We start from the raw sequence: 27,945 nt of genomic DNA on the forward strand, positions 1-27,945 counted from the left end.
GGCTGTTCTACATTTTTCATCTCCTGTTATAAAAACAATGTTTGAATAACTCAAACGATTCATAGAGCTTGAAAGTCAGTCCTCATCAACTGACAGCAATAACAATGAATCAGCTTTAGTTACTATTGCTCTAGTTTGGTAATTCAATACATTTCTATGATAATCAAATCCAAACTGACATGATGAGGATAACTGATGGTTCTGAGACTTCTGTCTGAGTAATCAAACAGTGTAACTTTTCTCCTATGAATTAAGTAACTTCTTTCTTTAGATGTTTTGAAGGGTAAGGTTGAAGAGTAAGAGATGGCTAAAATAATGGGCACTTCTAAGCCATAAGACAGCTTTTTGTAAAGTACAAATTACCAGGTGCTAGCCAGATTTGCAATTTGCTTCCAATAACTCAGTATACATTGACAGTTATCAAAAACATTGAAATTTCTTTTTCACCACCCAATAAATAATAGAAAAGATTATTACACATTGCTTCTGAATTAAATAAAAACCCAAAACCAAAACAAGAGGAAAAGATCATGTGGAACAGTATCTTGAAACATATTTATGCAGAAATGACAAGCAATTGAAGGCACGAAAAGCTGATCTACTATCTAAGCACTTAAAGCCATTAATAGGAATAACATCTAACTCGAACATATGAATGAGGCTCAAGCATTACTTTCACAGGAGCCTATTTAAATTCCTGTGAGGTTTAAAGGTATCAAAGGAAGAAGCAGTTTAAAGTACTATTACATGCAGTGAAAAAAAAACTCTCTGAAAAAACATTAGAAATGCAATATAGTAAACGCCAGGGGTTACTACTGCGACTTCTTTTGTAGCATCATTGAGATATCCTCTCAAAAAATTTCAGTATTTAAAAAAACCTAACCTGATATATATGTTAGCAGACAAGTATCTGTGAAGTATCACCACAGAAAATTTAAATACTTCTGAAAACTGAAAATCAGACAGTAAAAAATACGTTATTTTGAAGATTATGATCTTTATGTCACTGTGGTTGTCCTTTAAGTTTTGCATTCTTTTCAACCATTTCAGTAAGTTAAATGTAAAATGCAGAACAGAAAACCTACACCATTACAATGCTTGTTCCTTAAGAATTTTAAAGTAATTCCTCTCTCTAAGCATTCAATTTGAGCTGTCCTCTAAATTGCAACCTGTGTATCAGAACTAAGGACTAAATTTATTTACAAAAAGCATACCTCTGTTGCTTAAAATATTCACAGCAACCAGTTTTTCCTACACAGTGCCATTTAGAAAGATCCAATTTGTATTTTTCATTATTTAAATAACCAAAGTTATTTCTTTTATTTTTCAATTTATGTACATTATGTTGTTACTAACTTGGATAAAATGATTTTTTTTTCTTAAAAGGATAATGTCAAAATGACAGTGAAATCAGTCCTTCAAATTTATAGTTTGTTGAATCCCTCCAAGAAATTGTGTGATGGCTGAGGGAATTATACAGATTAACACATATACGGTTTTCCCCTAATAAGGAAAGAGAAAGAGAGAGCAGAAATGAGAGAAAAGCTGTCTATGACAATACTAGAACCCTTCCCTTTCCCACAACCATTTTCTAGGAGTAGTCTGCTGGATTTACAATTCTTCTAATCTTAATATCTATTTAGAGTGAACATAGTTTCAACTGGTAGAAAATGCCCAGTTTATGCTTTTAAAAGGACAATGTATGAAATTCACACATAGAAGCACACAGAAATGGATGTGATTTTGGATTTTGTCTCTTCAAAACGTAATAGCCAAAGTCCAAAGGGAAAAAAAGCCTGAAAATGTTTCAGATATCTCTGAGGCACTCCTGCAGCTGAGCCTTTCCTTGCCTAAAAGATCCCATTGTCCCCAGCTCATTTGCCTGCTGAAGTGCCCTCCCTGTCCTCCTGTGTAGTCCCAGCCACCCCCAGACTAACCCACTCCAATTCCCACAGCTGCCAGAAGGTTCTTGGGGACTTTCTATTTGCCTTTATCCTCTTCCAGGGCCATGGGGCTGAGCTAACTTACACCCACAGCTGCACTTTTTCTAGCCCAGGGTCTGATGCTGTGGTCAGAATCACACTGAATGCAGCTGATCCCCTAAACCTGCACAAACTGCTGAAAAGCAGCTCCTACCAGCTAAGCATCCTGCTCCATATGCTCAAATTCCCAAGTAAACCCCTTTTCTTCCCTGGCCTCTGGAGACTCATCACATCACATTACCCACGGAATAGACAGGATATAGCAAAGCATATTCGTGTGTGACAGAAGTCACAGGCTGTTCTACAATGCACCTGGTATCTCACCCCTGAATACACAGCATGTTTAAAAGTCTACATGCAGGTGCAAGTGGAGGAAATCTCAATAACACTTTTCTTTGTTAAGATATTTTCTTTTCTCCCTTTTTAGTTTTATTAACGAGGGGAAAAAATCAAAGACAATTTTGCACAAAATCTGAAGGTTCAGAATAAGAGACAAGAATGAAAAAAGATTTTCAATATATCTAACAAAAAAGAGACGTATTTTAACAAACATGTTATTGCCTCAATGCCAAAGGAAAAACACTTGTCATCAGAGAAATGAATTGCTCAGCTGTTTATAAGCAAAAAGCTCTGGGGGAATTTCTCAAGGCCCAAACCACAAAGCATTGCAGGGTTACACAAACATATGTTGCAGGTGTTTTAGGGTAGGCAGGTGGGAAAACCTCAGCTACTAAAAAAATACTCCACTTAATAGATTGTATCTGAAACTAGAGAACCTCAATGCAACAGAGAAAAATCGAACAAAATAGCAGCAGTGAATTCTACATCCAGGCACAATAGGCTGACCAAAATAATCATCTCACTAGTGTCAAATGGAATGTTTTAAAACTAATTTTTGCCAATATATTATCCAAATGCTGCCAAATATTTATTGTTTTTTCCCCTAAACTACTAATATTTTAAGCCTAAATCAAAACCCAGACTGAACCAAACATATGTAAAAAGAGGAGGATCATGATGGAATGTTGTCCTACTTATTAAAAAAATTATTTTTAGGGAGCTAATTTTCTCCTTTTTCCCCTTGTCAGCTGACATGGCAATACTGGATTTCTTCATAATTCTTGTACTGCCTAAGAAATTTTTGTATTAAAATTCTATTTTTTTTCCCTTTCATTTGTTTCTAATGAAAGTCGGAGGATTATGTGACCCGAAATTCAAGCAGGGCTGAGAGGTAAGGAAAGGCTGACCTTTTCCTGCTAGATCATCTATGCTACTTTTATCATTAAAGATGACATAAACATGACAAAAATTTTGACTGGGAACAGAGCTGAAATATAGCAGCTGAGATGTGGATAAAGGATACAATTTGTTTAGTTCAGCAGCAGGTTTTCCATTAGGCACTAATAATTAATGTGATGTATTTACTAATTATTAGCTAATAACTTGAGAGAGAATTTCACCTTTCCTCTTTTTATTTTGTCAGATGTTCAGGCAGCTATCTCCACCCCACATGAACACACTTACACAGTATAAGCAAAGGCTTAACATTACAGAAGCATATCGCAGTATTTTGTATACTAAACAACCAAACCACCCCAAACTCCAAAGCACCCAAAGTGAAAAAGAAAAAAACTATTCCCAAACAAATAAACCTTTCTTTTCACCTGCTAATTCTCCTCTTCCCTTATTATACCTTCTGCAGCAAACATCCTGCTGGAGCACAAAAGGTATTTTATTCACCTATGAACCACTGAGTTATTAGAATGAAAAAACCCAGCGAGACATTATATAATGTAAGGTACTATTGCCAATTCAAAAGTGGTTCAAGGCCAAGAGCAAAATACCATCTAAAACATAGATTGATAGTCTGTCAACCCTGTGTATGAAAGCAGCACAAATAAGAAGGATACACTGCACAGAACTAATAAAGAACTTCCTTTAATCGCAGGAGTCAGGAGATCCATGCACTAATATTGGTGTTGGCAAAGGAATGCCATAATCCTCAAACTGGGAATAATGCTTCCTGTTTACATTTTTCAGAAGATGCTAAGGGTCTCAATCACAGACCTTGTTATTTACAATGCAATAACAGCATGAAGAATTATCGTATTTAATTGTTTCTCAAGAAAATGAAGGAATTTTTTTTCTTCCCCCCAAGCAACAAAATTTCCCAGAAAAAACAGAAAAGGAAAGAAAATTCAGTTAATTGGGTCAAGAATAGAAGACCCCCGAACTCTGATTAGGCTGAAATAAATTATCTCCAGTTTTGTTATGTGACAATCCTCCATTCCCCTGGCAACTAGAAATTTGAGACACCAGGAAGATATTTTAAATACTGTGCGTTATGGTCTGTTTTTAACTTCATACACACATGCTTTCTCTCACATGGGCATTCTATGACAAGAGATGAAGAACTGAAAAAAAATGACAAGTGAGATTTAAAAATGCTTCAGTGACTTGACTGAAAGAAATTTCTAGTTGTGTATTTTGGCTTCTTGTCCTAACTGCTTGGGAAGCCTTTTTTTTATTTTCATTTATAGTATTACAGCGTATTGCATTTTAACAGGTAGATCAAATCCTACCAAATCAGCTTTTATTGATATTCCAGACAAAAAGACTCTGACCTGCCAATGTTCAAGTTCATAACCTGTGTAAAATCCCCATCTTGCATCAACAGAATCGCTTAAGTACCTTTTAAATCTGCCTCTTAATTTAGTTGCCTATTTTTCAGCTGAACCCTTGGTTTTAAGAAGTAAATTAACTAAACAGTAAGGTATAAATCTGACAGTGTTCAGCTCTACCCCGTGACAGATTTATGCTCTGGCATCTTGCAGCCTCGCACAGTTAGGAACAGGAGTTTTACAACATTGTGGAGGAAAGCTCCAGGCTTTTGAAGGGAACACACAGCAAGCCTTGCTTTAAACCCTGGAATGCTCCAAATTATGAGATTTAAAATATGACATCTTTATGTACAGAAAAGCTACCACATTATGGTTTTATTGGCACTCGTTTTGGACAACCTGCATAACTCACTGATGGCTTTGTGAGTAATGCAGTTATCCGAAGCTTATACTTATACACCCCTTGGTAAGCACACTTACAGCATTACATCTTCTCCAGATACATGCTTGTACAAATCTCACATATCAGGGAAAAACAAGAACATTTTAAGGTGCTATGTGGTTATTTTCACTACAAGGAGAAGAAACAGAATAATTCACGTTCTGCATGTAATGTGCTACATAAACCACTTGAAAAAGGTCCCCAGGGGAATGAAAAAAGCTTTTTCACAGAGCCCCATGCACACACCATACTGAAAGGAACAGGACATCCAAGTCTTGTGAAACACAGAGAGAAGCTAAGGGCCTGGTGCTGCGGGACAAGCAGCTCCTTTCATTTAGGAGTCCAATCATGAGGAATTATCCTAGAGAGCCATTTTGATCACTACTGCTCCATAAAAAGACAAAGGACCAAAGACATAACATCTCCAAACCTAATTTTCCATAAAAAGTTACAGTAAAGGAAAAAAAAACAAAACCATTCCCAGTTCTATCTTGACAGTATTTTGCTCTTTCAGAGAAGCACTTCCCAATACAAATGTACTCCAATAGCCTTCATTACAATTGATACACTAATATTTACTATAAAATACGTAGGTACACAAGCAGTATATCTACATTTCTATCAGAAGAGTCTGAACTCAAATTCTATCATAATAGATTGGATATGATTCAAAAGTTAATTTCCACATATTATTGAAAAGTTATGAATCAACTTTTATATAACTCACAGTTTGTGTTTTGCAAATTTTAGTAAATAAATTATGACATGGAGAAGTTTTGATTAGGTAGAATCAAACTGCTTTAAGTGTTTTAAATGCTTCCTTTTGATAAACTCCCTTGCAAACTAGAAATGGTTAATTGAATTGTCAGGTTCACATAAGAAGAACCATAATCACCTCACTCTAACACTGTTAAATACATTTTATAACTGCAATTTTATAAATAACATTATTACTTTTTTTAGGAGAGGGTCAGTAGCCTTAAATGACATATTAAACAGAAGTAAACCTATCAGCTGAAAGAAACAGCCCTAAGAAATTCACAAGCAATAAGTTTTATTGGTAGCTAAAGTAATTAAGAGCTTAAAATGCTTCAGCTTCTTGCTTTAGCAGCAAGTACAATCAGAATTGCTTTTACTTTGCTACTGAGGATGTCAACCTTCTCAAATAGAAGGAACAGAATTTAAAAATTCTGTCTTCTAATGAGAACTTTCTGGTCCATCTTGTCTTGGAGACTTGCTGTCAAATGTTAGCCAAAAGTAGAAAGAGTAGTTCCTAACTAACCTTTAGCCATTTCCTCTGAAAGACTCTGCACCTCCTGACCCTCGCAGAAATAAGCAGCCACACCACCCACTCCTTCCTGCCCTTAAGGAGGCCAGTGGCTCTCCCTCCTGCTGGGCCACACAAGATGGGCAATGAGGACGAAGTCACCTGGCTGGGTTCTGCTCTTGCTACCAGCAGGGGACTGCAGCACTGTCTTGCATGGCCCCACACAGAACTGGGACAAGTCCTTTGCTTCTTCACCAAAGCCTTACCTGTGGCATAGCTTTACTATAGGAGGTGACACTGTTCTGGAAGCTTTGCTTTATTCCATATTATTTCCCACCGTTTTCCTATTAATTTAAATGTAATGGTTGTTCAGCTTAGATGGATACAGTGTTTGTGATTCTTACCCACACAACTGGCCTGTGTGTGCAACACTAAGGAGAGAGCAACACTTGGGAACTGCGTTGCCATTGGCAATCCAAAAGATCAGCTTTCTCCTTCGAGTGATGACTACTGTCTTGCATATGGTACTGCAGAATGAGAAGGACATCGAAAGGTTTCTCATTTGAGAAGCCTTGACTAGATGACTAACCAACCACTTTGCAAGTTTTTTTTCCTGAAAATACTGCTTGTGACATACAGGATATATTGAGAACGACTATTTTATGGGAGTGGGTTGATTAAATGGTTAATGTACCAGTGAAGAGATTGCAATGAACTTTGAGAGAGATAACAAAGCTCTTCTATCACAAATATTGATCACATAGTTTTTGTATTCTAAAATGCATAGGTGCATGGGGAAAGAAGGTGTTGAAACAAATGTACAAAAATGAAGCGGATTTTTAATTCATGGTACACTTACTATTTTTATGTGGTACTATGGCAACATGGTTATTCCAAGTAATTTATCATTAAACTCTTAGCCGCCTGTCATACCTTATTCTATTAATGAAACACAATAACTGAATATTTAAATCAATAATTCTTAAAACAAAGCATAGACTATTTCATTGGAAAAGATAAGTTTCTCATTTTAAGAACAAGAACATAAACAAAGAGTAAGTTAATATCATGGTCACCATGATAGCTTATGAAAGCTTTTCATGCTTTTTCATGGTAAGGTTTTCACCATGAAAGCTTAGCATGCAGTTACAGAAAAAAACATTGATTTATTTGAAGTGAGGTGTTTAGATTACATTTAACCTCACTGTATTTGCAAACAGGAATGTTAGAACATCAAAATGCTTGAGTATAGTACAAGGAATTGAATGTGGTTAAAAAAGCAGAGGTCAAGTTGAGAATGGTGCCACATATTTGTCCATAAAAATCTATCTACCTTGCATTGCATATGCAAGATCTTAAACTTTCAGAAATTAAGGCAAATAGAAGTTCTCTGTGAATCACTAAAAGTAAATGCCTTTATTTTTTGTTTCCCCTAAGTCCTTTTCTTCCAGATAAACAGATCTATAGTTAGCTTTTCTGGAAAACCTAATCTCCTTTATCAATAATATCCTGTAAAGGTACCTGTAAAGGTAACTCTTCTTTAAAGTACAGGTGACCGTATTCAGTCAGGCAACTCTCCTTACTTAAAGTACAGGCAGCTCATACTGCACTGGGATCACTGGGATATCCATTATCCCAGAATCCTGATAATTTATGTTTCATGCACCTAAACCCGCCCCCCCCCCCCCAATGTATTATTGCTCCTGAAGTATCAGTCACATTCTTCATGATCAAAACTAAAAAGCAAAAATGTTTGTTGAGAGTCTCCCTCCCCCTTGCTGGTACCCCTGTAACGAAGTGGACCTGCACCCCAGCAGTACCTCTGCGTGGAGGTACAAATTAATGAGCTGCTAATGCCGGAGCAGTGCCAGATCCCAACTTCTGATTGGCTGAAATCTGGTCATTAAAGACAGGTAATTAATGCCAGATTGCACACACAATGCTAACAAACAAACAAAACAACCCCAAACCTGCTTTTCTCCTGCCACAAACGGCAAGACAACAATACTGACATAACGGCAGCGTTCAAAGGACAGTTGCAGCTCTGCAGCGGCACCTCAGTTAATGAGTGTATAGAAAAGAATTTATCTGAAGAAGAAGAAAGTGAAACTCAACAGCCTTTCAGGCACATGAAACCAGCTTGGAGAAAACTAGGAGACGGTGGCAGCTACTTAAGAAGAAAATTCAGCTGAAAATAAACGTACAAAGAGTTTGGTTCAAAATTTCAGCAATGTGTTTTCCCCTTGTTACTCATTGCTTAGATAGTGAATAGTATTAAAAGCTAGAATGCAGGTTTTTCCGTCTATTCCTTATATGAGTGATCATGACCATATTTTATTGCTTAAGTTTTTTGGCAGTATCTGTAATTTCAGTCATGACAAACTAATACAACTTCTTTGAAATGTCATGTATTCTTCTCCATGGATTTAGCTAGAATTTAATATTAATATATAGCCACTTTCAATGTCAGCAAATAGCGAAAATACAATGTTGAGAAAATATCAGCAGCAGTAGCTATAATATTATTAGTATAAGTAACAAATTATTTTCCATCAACCAAGCACATTCTTTTTTTCTTTTGTTTTTTAATTGGTAGCTTATGATAAAAAGCTGTTTCCACTGAATTAAGCTCCTAACTAGCTTGCTCAATGAATGGGACAACTCACTATGCTAAAATATCTGAAAGCAAACTTGTTTTACATAAAAATTAAGAACAAATACAGTAAGCTTTCAGACAAAGGACAGTTGTCAGGTTCTTAGTATGCGGTGCAAAACGGTAGTATTCTATGTAGTGTTTTAGTTTTCTAATAAGTCACTGTGATAAGGTTAACACTTCAACATTGAACAACATACAAATAAGAACACCCAAAGATGAAAATTACTTTGCTTATGTTGCTGTATTAGAATTTTATTTGCTAAAGGGTGAAAACAGATTTTCAAAATTCACAGTTAACTTAAAACAATAGTTTTAAACCTTTTATTCCTAGCCCTGGCTGCCTTCAGGAAGGAAAGAACATCTGGTTATTTAAGGAACACAATATGTTCACATTTTCTATGACTTTTGTTTCTAATTGGGTTTTTTAATTTTTTTTTTTTATTTGAACAACTCTAGTTAGAACTATGTTTTTTAATCACTTTATATTTTTCCAGTGCCCTATCTCCATATCTCTACTTCTTAATTTTGCTGCCTTTGCTGTGAAAATTAACAGTGCTCAATGGTTTTGATAAGGGAAAAAAACTGAAGAAAGTGAGCCACTCGTGGTGTATTAAATATGCAGACACACACCTTCAGTAAATGTTTTTGGATATACATAAAAGAACCTTCCCTTATTTTTTCATTTCCCATATACACAATTTTAATAGCCCATTCTTCCATAAGAAGCTCTACTTTTATATTCAGAAAGATTGCAAATGCATAGAAGTTACTTTAATATAAATAATTGAGGCAATTATCTGTTCAAAGATTAGAAATGTGAAACAAATACTCTGCTAAACAGGTTAACACCCTATGCAAAGACAACAACACTGATTTGAGCTTTTCATTCCATGTTTTCCTAAGAAGTGGAGCTAGCCAAATGCAGAAAAGGCTGAAATTCAATTATTCTGCATTGATCCATACTGATGCCTGTAAAATTAGTATCTCTCAGGCCCTCCCTCAGAGACAGGTGCATTAACTTGTTTTCAGCTATTACAGAGATGTGTATTTCTCTTCTGTGGCACTGAAAAATATCAGGGATGTGGTATCTAAAATGTTCTCTCATCTCAACTGCCAACTGGGGTTCCCAAAGTGAAGAGGAGAGCTGCTGCAAGATTTAGGTTAATGGCAAGTACTAATTATTTTTCATATTATTGTTAATACTGGATAATGCTAAGGCTTCTGGTAAGGCTTGATTTCACAAAAGGTCAGGAAATTGTACTTGTCCATCTTTAAGAAAAAAACGCCCCCCACCTTTTAAGTACAGCTTGCTTCTGACATTTAGACATCGCTCTCTTGGTGATGACTGCAGTGAAAAGAGGCAAACAAAATGCAACAGGTTCATCAAGCCAGAGTTTAGCTCTCCTGATAGACTACATGACAGAAAGTAGGAAGGAAATACCTGTTATGTCAGAGCAATGAAAGAGAAAAAAATATAGATGTTTTTAGATATACAAACCCAGGTTATGGCCAGAATTGGAAAAGCTGTATCAGGTTTAATATCTGATAACAACTTCACCATTTATGACAAGATTGTTCCTTAAGAACTTTTCAGTTTTATCCATCTACCTCCAACCTTTCTTAGTCCAAATACCCCACAACGTCCCCTCTGTAAGATGACTTGGTATTTTCCTAGCTGTAAAAATAATATGGAAGACAACATATATATAAGCAAACCTGCAAGAGGTAGATTCCTGTTTGCAATTGGCCATGACTTCTAAACTGAATTTCTTGTCCAGCTGAGATTTAAAGTTTCAAGCAGAGAGCAAGCCTCTCTCAGATATTTGGAACAACACTAAACATTCTGGGTATGTTCAACAAATAATGAAATAACCCACTAGACCATGCAAAAGTCTCCCAGAGAAGAGTTCCCTGATTTCACATATTAAAACCCAAGCAAAATCTTGGAAGAAATGCCACGCAGAAAAACTCAGCCCTGGATAAGGAGAGATAAAATTGCACTGAACCAAATGTAATTTTCTATCAGAAAGTAGAAGCTTGTGATGGAGAAATGCACAGGAAAACATCAAAGAAGGAAGAAAAATAATTAAGCACTGAATTTGTTAATCACCTCTTACAAGTTGCTCTACAGACTAAAATCTCTTTGTCATTTCTTCCAATCTCCTTTTATCTGCACAGGGAATAAGGGCAAACGGAATTATTTCTATGCAACTAGCAAAAATAAATAAATAAATAAAAACAACAACAACAAAAAACAAAACAAACAAAAAAAACAAACAAAAAAAACCCCCAACCAAAGTATCATAATTTCCCCACTTTTTTCCTATATAATCTGTGCACTGACTTTAGACTCGTACAGCATCCATGATGCCTTGTTGAACCTTTCCTTTCATTTCTTTTAATGGAAAATGTTGACAGACTTGGAATTGTTTGTACTTAGGTCTTACAGAACACCAAGACTTCTATTTCAGATATATGGAAAAAAGAGACTGAACAAACATATGCTTACAGACACCTAAGTGAAACTTAAAGTCACACTTAGGAAAAGGTAAGAAACAGGTACTCAGGTAATAACATTTAAAATACATTTATTTCTCAGACCATGAGCTATTTTTTAGTTTTAGAAGGATCCTTTAGAATGGTTTTATTTCCTTACTGTAAGAAGTCCTGATCTTTTTATGCAGCCTCAACACAAAGACCCAGTGTAAAATTAGAGGTGGCTGCAAGTCCCTTAGGCTATTCATTTTCTGGAAATCAGACCATCTCAACAGAGTATTTACCAAGCAAAAAAGTACAGCTCAGAAATTAGAAACAATTGGATTTTATAATATTTAAATTGACAAAACAACTACCACTCTTTGAATCAAAGAGTTTCAAGTACTGATTCACCTGACCAAAGAGCTACACAACTACATCCAGTATTTATCTGAAAGGTGTTCAAGGCCCACCTAAGAATGTTAACCAGTATGACATCAAGGCCTTATGAGCCTGACAACTTCATTCTGTTGGAGACAAGAGCATAAGAAGTGGAATAGTGATTAAGCCTCTTTGTGGTAAGTTGGTGGTTAATTTTTGTCCCCTTCAGCTGACAGGATATCTTGTATGCTGCCTAGCATATTTCAGAGGACAGCTGAATAATTAGTAATCACTTTATTGTTTAACATATCTCTTCAATAAATGACAGATTACATATTGAATTCAGATGAATAACTGAGCAAATTTTCTCTCCCTTTGTATCTTTCTTCTAAAATATATTTCTATCTTGTTTTGCTATGAAAGTACATAAATAAATGCTGGGCAATTGGATTTCACAGACTGCTGCCAAAATCTTAAGAAAGATTCCTGAGATCTAACGTTAGAAACTTTCTTACACACTGAAAAGATGATACACTTTTACTTCTCATCATGAAAGAAATCTTTGTGCTTGAGAGGAATTAAAAAAAACAGTTATAAGGATCCAGATTTCTGCAAAAAACTGATAGAGAAAAACAAAGAGACAACTTTTTTCTTAATCCATGAAAGTGTAAACACTGGTACTGAATGAAATTTTGCAGAAGGCAGTCAGAGTGCAGAAGTGATGAATTTTTTGCTTTCAAAGATGTTGTGCATCAAGAAGATGAGGGAAATCAGAATTTACACTGGCAACCTACTAATGGGACATGTACAAAGACAATTCAAAACCAGCAGCACAATTCTGCTATCTGCCAGAGATCTGAGTAAGCACAGATTACTGTGTACAGCTGAATCTCAAGCACTTTATCCACTATACAATGAGTGTCTCCTGTATATTATACCCACACATATACACATGCCATTCTAAAACAGGAAGAGGTTTTCTTTATTTTTTAAATAGATGAGTACATCAGAAACTGCATGCTAGTAGTATGTGGAATGAATTTATGAATTTATACATTTTGTACATGCGAATCTTTACAGACTGTAACACCAAACTCTTGGTTTTAATAAAAAACCATCACATAACCATTATATATTGGGCAGGGGTAGTGCTTTAAGGATTAACAGTGATTAATCCCAGAAATCCCATGACAAAGGTCTTTCAGATGAAATTGCATGATGCTTTCTATACAGCTTACTAGGTTTTAAATAGTAACATTACTGTTTCCCTGAAAAGTATACTTTATCCTAAAAGATGTCTGTGCAGAAAATCAAGCAAAGTTATTCTAAAGAGCACATCTGCAGTTACTAGAGCTCCTGGATAACTTTAGCAAAGTGTCCTTTAAAGTATCCTTTAAAGAGTGAAGGAACTTGTTTCTACTCTGTTTCCAACTCTTTCCTTCAGCTCTTTTGTCAGGTGAGAAGAAATTTGAAACTACCATTTAGTTTCCAAAATGTAGGTTGTTATTAACTTCATAGCATTTAGAACATTTAATTACAGTGATTTATTTCCTGTATTAACAGAGCGAGCATCTCACCTTTGGATCTCGGAGAAAAAGTGCTCTTAGGATAAGGGAGTGAACATCTCCAATAGGTGGATAATGCATCAGAAGTCCCAAACAGGTCTGATAATTACTTGAAATCACTAGAATGAAAATGAAAATAAAAGGGGGGGAGAGAGAGAGAGAGAGAGAGAGAGAAAATATTACTGTGTTACTTTGATATTCCAAACCAGTACTTTTTCCAGTAAATTCATTACAGCTCAGATTTGGCTGTCTTTTCCTACATGGTGTCTCAGAACTCAAGCAGTGCTCAGAGTAAAAGGAGATAGATATAATCAAGCCTTGTGACTACACTTGGTTTAGTATAAATAAGAAGAGCTCTAAAACTCTTTATGTTGTAGACATTTATGCTAGCTCCAGATTCAGATTTCAATTCTGCCTCAATTCAGACCTCTGTAGCTGTGCCCCCAAAGCCTGCCCAAGTCAGTGGAGCTCAGGGCAACGCCATCAACAGAGCTTGAAAAACTAGTCCTGTGCTGCAAAATCGACATGGACGTTTCAGACACTCCTCCACAGACATCTAAATTGAAATGTGATCATTTGCATTTATGGCTTTATGATAAGTTTGCCTCACTCTGATGAGTTTTTGCTGAAATATCTTTTATGTTGTTCTTAAACATATATTTACATATATACACACACACTCAGATACCTATGCATACATAAAATTATTCATTCACAAAATATTCAGGAAATACAGGAAAAAAGGGAAAAGATTAGATTTTACTTTCATAAATACTAAAATATATAGTACACCATTAACTTGCTTAGATTTTTTCACTTATCACTTATTCAGAAAATTTTCAGCATGCTTTGCTAAACTTTATAAAATTTGTTCTGATCTGTTTGATTTTATCTGAATCTATGTAAGCATACTCTGTGGCTTTTTGCTTGTTGTTGTCATCTGGGTTTTTTTCTTTCCTTCCCAAATCAATCTAATTATGAGTGCAATTATTAAAGACATCTTTTCAAGCAGGTCTATGTAAACTACTTCATTTCTTTTGCACCATCTAAATCCAGGCAATCCATCTGCCACAGCTGTCAAAGCAATGCCTGTTAATGATGCCTCCACTCTGCAACATAAAGACAGCCTCCAACAATAGCAATTGTAAATAAATGTCTAACAAACTTTACTATGCTGAGAACTTTCGCTGTAGTAAGAAATACCTTTAATTAATCGGGATATTGCAAATACAAGACTATTTTGAATCAATAAAAAGCAAAATAAAGGGCAGTTTTGCAGACAGAGAAATTTAAATGGTTTACTTTTTTTTCTTTCATGTGAATAAGCCTCATATCCTCCTGCACCTTACCTCCCTCAACAAGAGGATTATGGGGAAAAGATGCAGGACTGGGCAAAATGAATAATTATAATCTGTGTAAGGAACCACTTTATCATCTTCATTTCCGTTGCTGATCCGACAGCTTGTAATTTCATACATCTGCTTTCATTTGTAAAGCACTCACTTATCCTACTCATTCTTTATCTATTCTGCCTGTTCTTTTTCCTACCCTTTGTTTTTCTTGTTCATATTCAGGTACCTGCTTTTTCTTCTTGAAGTCACAAAGCTGGCATAATGAACACAATACAATGGCCTCTGTCAGAGTTCTTTCAGAGTATAACACAGCACCACACAGAACATAGCCAATCAAACTCTCCTACGTAAATCAAATTTAAGATACTGAACTGCGGTTGTGATCATGATACCTTTTTACTAAAGCAAATAAAAACAGTGAATATTGATATTAAATGCTAAATAGTTTTATAAATGATAGACAGTAACACCAATGTGTTTCTCCTTTGAAGAAATAAGTATGTGTTCTATTCTGCAATGTAAAATGGATTAAAAATATTTTTTCTTTGTTTTTCCTGGAAGAGTTCTTTGCTGTCTCACAGATACAGAGAAAACTAAATATTAAAAAAAACTAATTTATTTTAATGGTGCAGACTTGACCCCTGACAAAAAAACCCCCTTATCATCCAGAAAGTTAAAAAAATTCCAGCACTTTAAAGGGAAGACCTGCTAACTTTTATATATGGGTTTTTTTTTTTTTACCCCCACATATTTAAATTGAAAGAGGGTAGATTTAGATTGGACATATGAAAGAAATTCTTTACTGTGAGGGTGGTGAATCACTGGCACAGGTTGCCCGTAAATGTTGTGGATGCCCCTGGAAGTGTTCCAGCTCAGTTTGGATGGGGCTTTGAGCAATCTGGTCTAGTGGAATATGTCTCTGCCCATGCCAGGGGATTGGTCTAGATGATCCTTGAAGGTCCCTTCCAAACCCAAACCATTCTATGATTCTTGTCTCTTCAGGACAAAATGTGTAATATTATACAAAAGAGGGGCAGTTTTCTTAAAAATGATAGGTAAACAGCAGTAAAACAAAACTGAATATGCCTATTGGTGTTAAATGGATTTCTAAGAATCATCTATAGGATGAAGTTTCTGGAAGGAGATGCTGTGAAATACAAATATCCAGTCTCAGCAGTAGCTGGTGTGTCCAGCTGCCTTGTAAAAAGCTTGGTGGTTCTTCAGCTGTGCTTTTCCTTCTCTCATTGGCTTAGTGAGAGTCACATCTGGATCCAACTTCTAATGTGAACCACAAGTTCTCACTTCCCCAAAGAAGAATGCTACTGACATTTCTAGGGAAAGGAGGAGAGAAACTCCTCTCCAGAGAGAAAACAATCTTACTTTCCTTTTATTAATATTGTAATTCAGTGCCCAGAGGAACATCAAATTGCCTTCTCCCTTCTCCTGTAGAAGAGACTGAACTTTCTCTGTTGGCCCAATAACCACCCCTGGATACAAACAGCAGTAATGTCGTGGACAACCTGAAAATTCAGAGTACTGTCCTCAAAAAAGTCCAGATTTTCTGATACATTTAATTTCTTAAAAGTTTAATATTTGGTGTCACTGATCCTGTATGTAGATTAGTTCATAATCCTGGAAGGGTGGGATTACTCCCCCCTGCTGCTCTACACATGGCCAGGTTCTCCTCAGTAACCCCTAAACTGAGTTAAACAAAGACAAATTAACACCTTGCACTATCACAAAAATAACTAATCAGTTCCTCTAAGAAGCAGCTATGGCACCTTTATTTCTCTCAAAATATTCACAGTGCTTTTAGAGATGAAAAACTAAATTCTAACAATGGCCATACCTACTCCTCAAGTGGAAGCAAGATAAAAATACACTTATTCTAATATTGATCAGTCAAAATTAGCTCCTTGTGCAATAATGGTATTCATTTACCATGCAAAATATAGACAGGTCTTCCAGGTTTGTTCATTCTTGCCTTCCTTGGAAGGAAGTAGATAAAATATATCTATTTTTGGATCACATCCTTCCCTCCATTCTGATTTCATCAACAACTGCATGTATATTCACACTAGTGAAACAGAAGCAAATATTCATGGTTCTGATTTGATCAATTAAAAAAAACCACAAAAAACAAAAAACCAAAAACATTTTTGCAAGAATTTTTCCAAAGAAACACAGGAAATAATTTATTAAAATTACAGCTACACTGGTACACAACCCTACGCTTGGCACGTGAGGATTATCGCTCCAAAGATCTGCTTGGATACAGATGTAAAACTGAACAGAGCAGTTTACAGAATGGCTGTGTATATGATTATGTATCTGTAATCTCTAAAATATATAAGCAATAATCTGATAATCTAAATGTTCCCTTCTCCTTGCATAATATATTGTTTGAACTCAGAGGATTTCAAAACTAAAATAAAAATGAGAAATATAGCAGAAATAATAGTTTCTCAAAATCATGTCCTTGAGAACATCATAATAGAGCACAGAAAAAGAATTCGTCAATTCTCAAACCAGCAACTTTCACCCATCCCCAAATGTGTTGTTTTAAAAGAATCAGCACAATATCTAAATTTTCAAATGCTTTGAGTACTGTATTATTATAATTGCTTATATTTGACATTTTCATAACATAATATCACAGGAGCTTTATTACTGTTCTTATCGTTTCAAAGTTTCTAAACTAAAAATTTCCCGATGGTTTATTTAAAGATGATTATCGCCATTGGATGTTTTGAGCTTATGTTTCCTTTCACCAAATAAAGAGAAGCTTTTATAAACTTACTTTATTTGAAAATGTTTTTAAAATTACTACAACTTTGAACTCTGTTCAATGCTCAAATATTATCAGCAATAAAAAACATGAGGAAAACCAGAAAACTTTCTGTTACAGATATATAACAAAAGGTTTTTCATGTAATCAAGAACTGTGGAAATTGTTATGGTTTGAGATTTACTTTGGAAAAATAGATTCAACTTTACAGTATTTATGGCTTATTTTGCTTCCCCTTTCTATTATGCTTAGAGTAACTAACTAGGTCCAGCTGTAGAATAAGAAGTTACTTATTACAGAAACAGTCAAAATATGAATTATTAGCTGTCCTGATGAGATGACTTTGCCTCTCATTTGGGTAAATGTACTTCACTGCAAAGCTATTTACTACTCTATCTACTAAGCCTGGGAAGTTCAAGGAAAAGAGGGAGATTGATTTCATACAAAAGCCTGGAACACATTTTCAGCTCACATTTTAGTTAAGTCATATTGATACTTGTACCTCAGCAGCACAAATCAAAAGAAAACAAAGCCAGAACAACTTTCCCTCCCCAAGAAGAGAGAGGCTTCTTAGAAGCACAGTTCTAATGTGCTGCTTTTTTTTAAAGGTAAGCAATGACTTTCCCTCCCCAAGAAGAGAGAGGCTTCTTAGAAGCACAGTTCTAATGTGCTGCTTTTTTTTTAAAGGTAAGCAATGACACAAAATAAAATATTGATGCTACGAAACTTTCTTACATGCCTCTTCAGAACATATCTCTACCAAAAATTTTAGAGTTACTTCAGTTTACTGAATATAAAGAAGCAAGATTTAGACTGCAAAACATAATGACCTGGAATCAGATCATCCTGAAATATTGCCATTAATTTTGAAACCTCTGACCAGAATTAAACATCCAGTTTTTTGAGAGGAATGAAAGGTAGCTCTATATTCTGCATGTTTATTAAAAAGTAATTAAAAACCACATGAAGGCAGGCAGTGGAACAACATGTACGTGTAAAGTACCACATTATATTTTCAAGACTGGGCCCTAAAATAGGAACCACAGATGTTGAAAACTTCCTATGTCCTAGAATACAAAATTATGTCAAATATGTGACCTTGTTATAACCTGAAGCTTACAGATGGTATATATTTAACTCTGAATAACTTGCTATAGAACTCATATACTTAATGACGGCCATACATCTTGCTGTGAAATGCATACTTTGTTGCATCAGTTGCATACAGAATTTTTTGCAGAATCTGATAGGACATAAATAAATGCCTCTATTATCATTAAGTATCTTTCTCATCCCATTTAAAATTATATAAGCTAACAAAATTTTCTTGATTGCTTGTTTGTCCCAACTTAATATTATTGATCATCACTAAATTATAAGAATTTAGCTGTCCACAAATTTCAGGTGTACTGAACCGAAATAAAATAAATTATAATCTTTTTAAGATGCCCCTCTTGCACAGATTAAACATATTCAGTAACTGCTACTCATCTGTGTGTTTTATTCATGATATCTCTTAAAAAATTGTGAGCCATTGTCTTGTGCATTTTCTCCTTTCTCACAGGGGAACAGCATAAAAATATTTCAAGTGTCACAGGGAAGCTTTACTCAATTCATGAGCTTTGTCGGAAGGTGGAGCTCTATACTTGCCTGTATCACTTAGAGCACATAAAATCTGCAACTCCAAGTAAAAACACAGAACTACTCACAAAACAAACCTGCATTTAACTCCAAGATACAATTTGTTTCATAAATACAGGAGGCCATTTCTCATAATAAATAGCTCCTCTCCTAGTATTTGGAAAGATTTTCAATATGTTAAAAAAGTCATAATGAAATTTAGCCTTTTTAAGGTCTCCTTTCAAAGAATAGGCTTGCATTCCTTAAAAAAAAAAAAATGTAAGATAGCTGATACTTACAGGCATCTCTGATATACAGTAACATGGCTACAAAAATGTAGTCAACTAAATTCAGGGTGATACTGTCAGCAAACAGAGCATCCCAGACAACCAGAAGATCCTGAAGAGGGAATTCACGTCCAAACAGGAGCCTTACCCATCGCCTGAAAGAAAGGGGAAAAGTTATGATTTGTATTTTTCAAATTTTACTAAGTATGATAAAGTCAGGACATATATTCCAGGATCAGCTACAGTCCTAAACATTTTATCAGAAAATTCTGCTAAGTGTCAAGATCTGTGATAAAAACTTAACTAATTGTATTTGTGGAAATGTTACTGCATCTACATCAAAGAAATTATGCATTAGAGACTGTAGAAGCTTCCCTGACGAATATTATTATGTGGGTGACCCTCAAAGGACAAAATACATCAATCCCATCTACCACATTTTTGAGCATTTAATGTGATAGTGACCTAAGATGAAGGGGAGAAAATGTTATGCAAGAATGGCCAGGAACAGCAAAACCAGGAGGTTGAAGCCAATGGTTTGTGAGAAGCCCTGAAAAGCCCAGTCAAGCGAAAGCCAGTTCAGAAGCAGATGCCAAACAGCAACTAAAATGGACCAGGTCACAGTTACTGTGAAGGGGTTTTCTCCCTGTTATGGATGACAGTGTTTGCAACTCCATATAAAATATGCTATGGATGCTATTTTCATTAAATCTAATTTACATCTTTACCAGATTTAGTGATAATCTCCAAGTAGGCTATACTGTTAATTCCTATTTATCTCCGTGCCGTTTTCATACCTAGCAAAATGTGAAAATTTGTTATATTAAATGCAATATTTGCTTGAGGCTGGAAGCTTGAGATGCAGAAGAAGAAAACTGTTTCTCTAGTTTTCTCATTTCTAGTTCTGACTCTTACACTGACTTACTTGCTGACCTCAGGAAAGTCACTTCTCTTCCCTATTCCAGAACAGACCCACTAGCTTTGTATCTTTTTAGGTAGGATTATCTAAGGTCACATTTGAATGAGCTAAAGAATAGTTAGTAACATTAATCCTGAAATAGTTATTACGAAATGGACTTAAAAATAATGAATTACATTTTTAGCTGGGATATGCAAATAGCTACGCATGTGGAATCTGTTTATTCAGTGGCAAGAAAAGATTGATTGCAAATTTCTGCTAAGCAAATTAAGTCATTCTTTAAAACTCACAAAAATTTCTAAAAAGGCAACTAGAAATTTCTTCTTCAAGATTAGTTTCACTCGTAAGAATTCATGTTTAACCACTTTTGTTCCAGAACTCATTGTTGGTTTAAGGCATCCAGCGTTTTGTTATTGGCTTTTTTTTTTCTGATTCCAGTATAAAGAAAATACTGGACAAACTTACTCCAGCATGCCAGTCTAGCACAAGCTTTGAAGATAGTAACAATCTGCACAAAATGACAGTCTCTTAAAAAAGAAATTCAAAGGGACTGTTGTGAGTGAAGGTTGTGTTCACAAAACTTTTATTCCCAATGCCACTGGAACCATATGTACAATCCACAAAAATAACCACGTACAGATTTAGGGATCACTACATCGAATCTTTTCCTTACAAGATATGTTCCATTTTAAAACTGAAAATACATTATTTCAAAGGACAGCATCATTTCATTCTCATATCAAACATTTATGCTATATGGTTTTGTAACTTTTTATGTTAGTACAGTAATTACAGAAGTCCCAATATTTGCTACAACAAAACAAAAACTCTGTATTTCCCTCTCTGATCAAACCCCTTTCCTATGAGGACTTATTTTGGGACCCCAGAAAAAGAAAACAGAACTGTTACACAAAAGCAAGGCTTAGCTGGTGCATTTAATACCATGTCTATTCTACCTAAGGGGTTTTGCCATAGTGGCACATTACCCTGCAGTGCCCAGCCTACAGGAGACTATTGCCCTAGGGTGGCACAAACACTACTCAGACTCTGTGTGAAGCCCATTACCTGCAGTAGCAACTCCTCCCACCTGTAAAACCACAACTTTTCAGCTACACAAACTGTTAGGCAAGAAATCTCAGCAAAGCTTGAAGCATTTGAGCTGACTTTGCTTGCAACTACCCAAGTCTCATTCAAAAGCCTTGCTATGAGTCTAATACACTTCAAGGGAAAAAATACACCATGGTGTAATGGGATTTGTTATTAGTCCTTTATTAGAAATCTCTTTTGCTTCTTTACTACTTCATTATGCAGTGTTAATCGTTTGTAGATGCAGGTTTATTCTGCTCAAGCAGAAGTAATTCCTTTTTTTTCTTCTGCTTTTATATTTTCTCCTGGGAAAATTAAATCTCATTCCCCAGAGGTATCACGTTTCACAGATGTAGACTGCTGAAGAACAACTGGACTTCCTTTTGCAACCATAATATTGCCGTTAATTATTTGAACCTTCCTGTCTTAAAGAGAGTAAGCAATTCATACTGTTGTAAATGCATATATACTTAATGCTCTCTTTATTTTTTTCAGCAATGTTTAGCTCACAGCATCTATAAACCGAGGGCCCTATTGCCTATGAACCAGGCTGCCATATGGCAGGACTTCACTCAGCTTTTATATTCATAAAAAAAAAATCTTAATTCCTTAACTAAGTGTCCACACTGAAAAGCTGTCTTTCAAACGAACACATTTTTATTGCTTTTACAAGTATTTGCAGAGAATTTAAGACACCCTTAATAATTGCATTGCACATGATAAACCTTTTCTTTTTGTTTCATCCCCTCCCTTTTTTTTTCTGTTGAGATGGCTGTCTGTGTTTTAATTATTGTTCTGTCCTGATAATCTTGCCTTACATCTGTTACACCTGCAGATTGTGAAACTCACAATAGTATACCTTTTATCACATGTGGTAATACAATAATTCATATTTTACCAGGTACACTTAGCAATTAAAATTTACAAAAAAACCCCCAGATTCTTTAAAGCCATGATACACCAAGGTACTACTACCTACATTGTAGAATATGCAACTGTATCTTCCACTTATTATTCCTATATAATTAAACCAATAATCTCAAGAGATCAGTAATTACTAGCAATAGATAATGATTCATTAATGACCTTACAATATAGGGAAAGCAGGAGAAAACTCTGTGCTAGTAAAGCCATTAAAGAAGGCAATGATCCAGCTTTACCAGTTTTAACTAACACTAAAACCATTTTGACAAGAGATTTACAGGGCAATTCCCCAACCATCAAAATTTAAACCTATGTTATGTGTTCCATATATGTAGTTGCTTATCTTCTCAGTCTTCTTATGAGGTAGAGAATTCTTTTTTAAAAAATTAAATAAGCCCAAGAAATAGTAACAAATGAGGTAAAATAAACAGTTTAGGAATGTTTATGGGGCCAAAACAACACAATGAAATCAGAAAGAATAAGAAAAATTGTAACAACAGGAAACAGGAAAGCTGTTAGCTTCACTCTGAAGCTAAATGCCTTGATCTAGGACTTACAAGTTGACAACAAGGTGCCTAAAAAAGTCTATTGTTAGGAGCACGTTTTCAGTCATTTATACATTTGCTAAATTCAGTGTTCAGTACAATTTCGACTCCAAGCATCTGCTCAAGGCTTGATTTTTTTTTTCATTCATTGATACTATTCATTAGATTAAGGCTAAAAAAATTCTGCTCGTGCTTAACTTAGTTTTTTTTTTTCTGCAAGCATTTCACTAAGGTCTAGAATCAAAACAACAAGGTCTTTGGTATCTTCCTTTTTACTGTGCATAGAAAAAAAAAAGAGAAGCCCAAATTTGGTAATTCCTTGTTTGACCTAAGCACAGCAGAGTGAAGATTTCCACAGAGCATTTTCTGTTTCTTCCTAACTCTTGCCACCAGCCCAAGAATGCATCTGCCACCCTGTGCTTCATCCCAGCTACACATTCTACATTCCCTGCATGGCAAATGGTAGAAGTGTGTATCATCCCCTGCAATGGCTACTGTCACTTAGGGGACTGGGTGGCAGAGGATGCTGTTGCTGTTGCTCTGGTTTCCAATGCTTGCAAGACTAGTCAAGGTCTTTCAGAGAAAGGAGGGTCAGTAGGATTTTGCAGGATGTAATTTCATTTTCAGTGCAAGTTTTGCTGCCTTTTTTTTTTTTAATAAGAAAATTATTTAAATGGACTTTAAGTATTGAAAAGAACACCATCTTATCAAAACTAAGCACTCGGAAGCTGAGAAATGCCAAAATTAACATCAGTTGTTTACTAACGGAGAAAATGATATGTAAGCTCTGTCTCTTTAAACTCTGTCATGAATTATGTTCAAGCAAACATTTGTAGCCAGTGCAATTTACTATGTAAAGTCATGGTCAATAATTTAGGAGAAAGGGTAGACAGACTTGAGCTGTGATCTGCCTGTTCAAAAATAAGATATGGAAAAAGGATGAGGAGCAACATTTGTATAACACTTGCAAAAGAACTTCAAATTATACAGACGACGAAGACTTTAGTAGTTCAATGCCACCAGAAAGCACTACTCTGGGCAGACTTGGTGCCTGCACTAGGATTTCAGGCTATGTTTCTAACCTATGGACACGAGTGGGCTGCAGATGAGGTAGGCATGCCTCCTGCAGAGGCACCCACGGGTAACACGGGGGCTACTGCTCCTACAGCAGCACTCATCAACACTTGCATGGATGAGAAGGAAATACACAGTAAAAGCACCCTCAAAAGAAGATTCCAGAAACATTTGATTCCAGAAACTCTGACAGATCTGATAGTTGCAAGAGGCAGAGGGGAGACAGGTAAGTTCAATCAGAGGATGCTTATGGTAGTTCACTTTCTTTTAGTGACATGAAGGAGACCAATCAAGACAAGCCTTAGCAGCATTCCAGCTTAGACCTGTTACACAGCCCATTTCTCCAGTGCTCCATCTCCTTCCTTAATAAATCTCATTTTTATTAAAACCACCACGGCTATATTTGGTTCAGGATTTTGTTCTGAAGGTTTTATTAATCTCTTTTTGTCCTAAAGAGATTAATAAAACCTTCAAATCATACAAGACAGAGAAGGAAACATGCCTGAAGTATAATCAAAACTTGCTCTTTCAGCTACTCTTCTACAAGGCTTTTGTGGAAGGGCAGTACTGCTTATGGTGCATGAGGAACTCTTAATGATCACAGATGAGAAGAAAGGCAAAACAGCTAAGTGTCACAATTAACAAAATGGCATTTGTAAGATAAACAAAACCTTATTAAAATCCAATATTTTGTCAGAACAGAAAGAAGCCTGTGAAATCCCTACAAAGCCAAAAAACTGGTATAAGAAGTTATGTGGGAAGCTCAGCAGACTTTCAGGGATTTACAGAGACTTCTAATGTGTTCGATTTAAACACTGAGAATTTTACACACGGCATACCCTCATATGCACACTACCCATAAATGATGTACAGTGTGATATTGTTACAGCATATGCTCCATTTTCTGCCTTAATCTACTTAACTTGTGAAGGGAATGAAAACAGACATCTTGTTAGAAGATGTGTTTACTTCAACCGTAAATTCAAATGTTAATTCTGGATTTATTAGATAAAATTATGTGGCCTTTGTCATTTGAGAAGCCAGACAAGATGATCAGATTTTCCTTAGGCTGTAAAACATTTAAATATTATAGATTTCTACCACATTCTCTCCAGCAGTGTATGCTGATTGTAAAAAAGTGTGTGTGATAAGGAGGGAGAAAGTATGTGCCAGCATCTAGCACATCATTCAGCTTCTCCCTTAGACTTAGAGATAATAATGAGTATACAAAAAGATCCTTCTGTGTGTCTGACTTATCTCTTTAAGTAATTTCAGACTTTTATATGGAGTATTATTCTACTACAGAATGACATACATGTTTTAATATGCCCATGATCTGGGTGGGATTGACCTGCCCTGGACTCCCATCAAGGTTGTTAATTTCATCCAGCTTCTCCTGTACAGGCTGCATGAAGATTTAGTGGATCACTGCACCAAATACAGGAATCATGGCCCTACTGCTGGGTGGATACACAGTCAGTTATTTGGTTTCCCTTTTTGATATTACCTCCTACTGAATTTTGTAATATTAATTATATTAGTATATATTAATTTATAATTATATTAATTACCTTATCAAATACAGACTAGCATATCTCTTTAAAAGAAATACCATGAATTTTTTTTTTTACCAGAAGTGACACAAGCATCTAGTTCTTATGTGGATTATTTCCTTTCCCATTTGATTTCTTTCAGATTACTGGCAAAGATTACTCAGTTTTGCATTTAAGAAAAATTCTTTGTGTTTCAGGAAAACTCTATGCATTTCCTTATTAATGAAGGTTTTTCTTTCCAAAAAGAATTCCTAATAATTACCTTTCCTTCTTACTGCGATTTACCTTTCTCTGCAAAAGCACTTTACTGCAGTCTTAAGCCAGACCAATTCTAAAATATTCACTTGCAGAAATGCACTTAAGGGAAAAAACTAAACAAATGTCACTCCTGTCCTCAAAAAGATTAAGAAGGACCCAATGAACTACAGGCCTGCCAGCCTCACCTTGATCTCTGGAAAGATGATGAAGCAGCTAATTCTGGAAACCATTTCCAGGCACATGAAACTCAAAAATATAAGGAGTGGTCAGCAACTGGCTTTTCTTTAACACTAGATTTCAAAAACAGAGCTAGGAACTTGAATCTATTTAAAAGAGAAAACAGGAAGAAATTCCCTATTTTTTTTCAGCAGGACAGATGGGAGAAACTGGACCTTTAGGTACAAACTTATACTGTGGATGTAACTCTAAGTGATCAGAGACTTGCACTGAATGTAGCATTCAATTTAAGAAATTCTCTGCAGTGGGAGAAAACTACACTGTTCAGCGTCTTTTTCATTCCTCCTAACCATTACAAGTTAAAATACTTCAATTTTAGTATTTCACATAAATAACACTTTATAAAGGCTTAGCAATTATAGCTATTCAAGCACTGCATTGACACTGCCAGCCTGTGTTTGCAGCAAACACAACAGTTACTGGACTGTAACAATTTACTGATCATTCCTTAGCATGAAGGGTGGATAACAATGTTGTACTCCAGAAGTATCTACAGGAAGAATGATCACAATTAGAGAGTTAACATACTTTCAGTAATTGCCGATTTTTTAAAGAACAGAAATTCTAGGCATGTGTTACTATTTTTTAAAAAGGTGGGTCAAGTTGACAACAAATATCACAGATCAAAGCCAAGGCACATGTTTTTTCACTTTGGCCAAAATGCATATCTTACAAGATGAAGGATTTAGCTGTTACACCGTGACTTATTTAGCAGTTATCTGGGCTAAACTGTGCTTTCATTCAAAGAAAAAAAGACTGAAGAATATTGCTGTGTTTCCTTGAAACTACTAAATTGACACAGCTCAGGTAATGTTCAGATTTAAAGGGCAAGGATCAGCCTGAAAAAGTAATGGTGACAAACCAGAATGACGAGAGCGGAGTGCTACATTATACTGGAAAAAACTCCTTTAAAGTCAATGATAAACACCCCTTTAAGTACACAGAGTATGAGACTTCATCTCATCTTCATCTTCACACTCTGTAAACCCCAAATATAATGACCAATATCTGCAATTGTAAGAGAAAGTCATAGGAACCTGAAGGTGTGCCTACTGAATTCTTAATGTTCTTTGCCTCTGTGCAATTAAAACCTACAGTCCTAAATACTGATGATGCATGTGCATTTTGTTTTGAAAATCGCTGCAGAGCAGCAAAAACATTTTCTTTTTTTTAAACAAAAATAATTACAGGTGAATGATTTTAAACACTGTTTGCTGCAATAAACCTATTGAAACAAAAGAGGCACTTCTAAATTAGTGAAGTTCCTACTGATATCAGCTATTAGCAATTAGGAACTCCACCCCCCCCCCAACTTTTCCATCTTTAAACAGCAATGATTAAATTTGGTTTTAAAGTGGAGAAATTATATTAGAAAAACAACTCTCAGTGTTGCAATTAAAGCACAGTTCTTAAGATGATAAAATAAATTTGCTAATAGCTTTATCCATTGATTCAAGATGTATGCAGTAGGTTTAAAAGATAGGATTCTTTTGTAGAATTTCTCTTTAAAAGAGGAGTCTATAATATTTCATTGTTCCATATTGTCAAATATTCTATAGTGTTAATACATTTTTCTGTAGAATCTACTTAGGCAAGACTTAATAAAAAAGATGTATATTTTAAAATAAAAGGAAGAGAGATAATTTTGTTAATAGCTCCAAAGTAAACAAAAAAGCACTGATAAAATAGTATAAAGTTTATAATCTATCTTTGAGACCTCTCTATTATAATTGAATAAAATGTCTTTTCTGTCCATAAAAAATTGAAATCTACAGTTGAACCATTTTTCTGTTACCCTGTAGTGAAATGTGAAACCAAAGAAGCTATTTTTTTTTTCTGGTATGCCAGGTAAAACATTTTAAAAATTTCAGGAGATCTAACTTCTTTCAAATTCTTCAGAAGCTATCTATCTG

At 35.4% G+C, this 27,945-nt stretch overlaps 1 protein-coding gene across 6 annotated transcripts in view; it reads right to left on the minus strand.

The window, feature by feature from the left end:
* Positions 1-27,945, minus strand: part of TBC1D5 (TBC1 domain family member 5) — a 317,972-nt gene that overhangs the window by 60,329 nt on the left and 229,698 nt on the right. For all 6 annotated transcript variants that reach the window (XM_053978144.1, XM_053978285.1, XM_053978212.1 and 3 more), the window contains 2 exons: positions 19,449-19,591; positions 13,402-13,508 (listed from right to left, as the gene is read on the minus strand). In XM_053978144.1, the coding sequence (XP_053834119.1) occupies positions 13,402-13,508; positions 19,449-19,591 (250 nt within the window). The remainder of the gene's footprint in view (positions 1-13,401; positions 13,509-19,448; positions 19,592-27,945) is intronic.

The sequence above is a fragment of the Vidua macroura genome, chromosome 1 (assembly GCF_024509145.1).
Source record: "Vidua macroura isolate BioBank_ID:100142 chromosome 1, ASM2450914v1, whole genome shotgun sequence".
Lineage (NCBI taxonomy): Eukaryota > Metazoa > Chordata > Aves > Passeriformes > Viduidae > Vidua > Vidua macroura.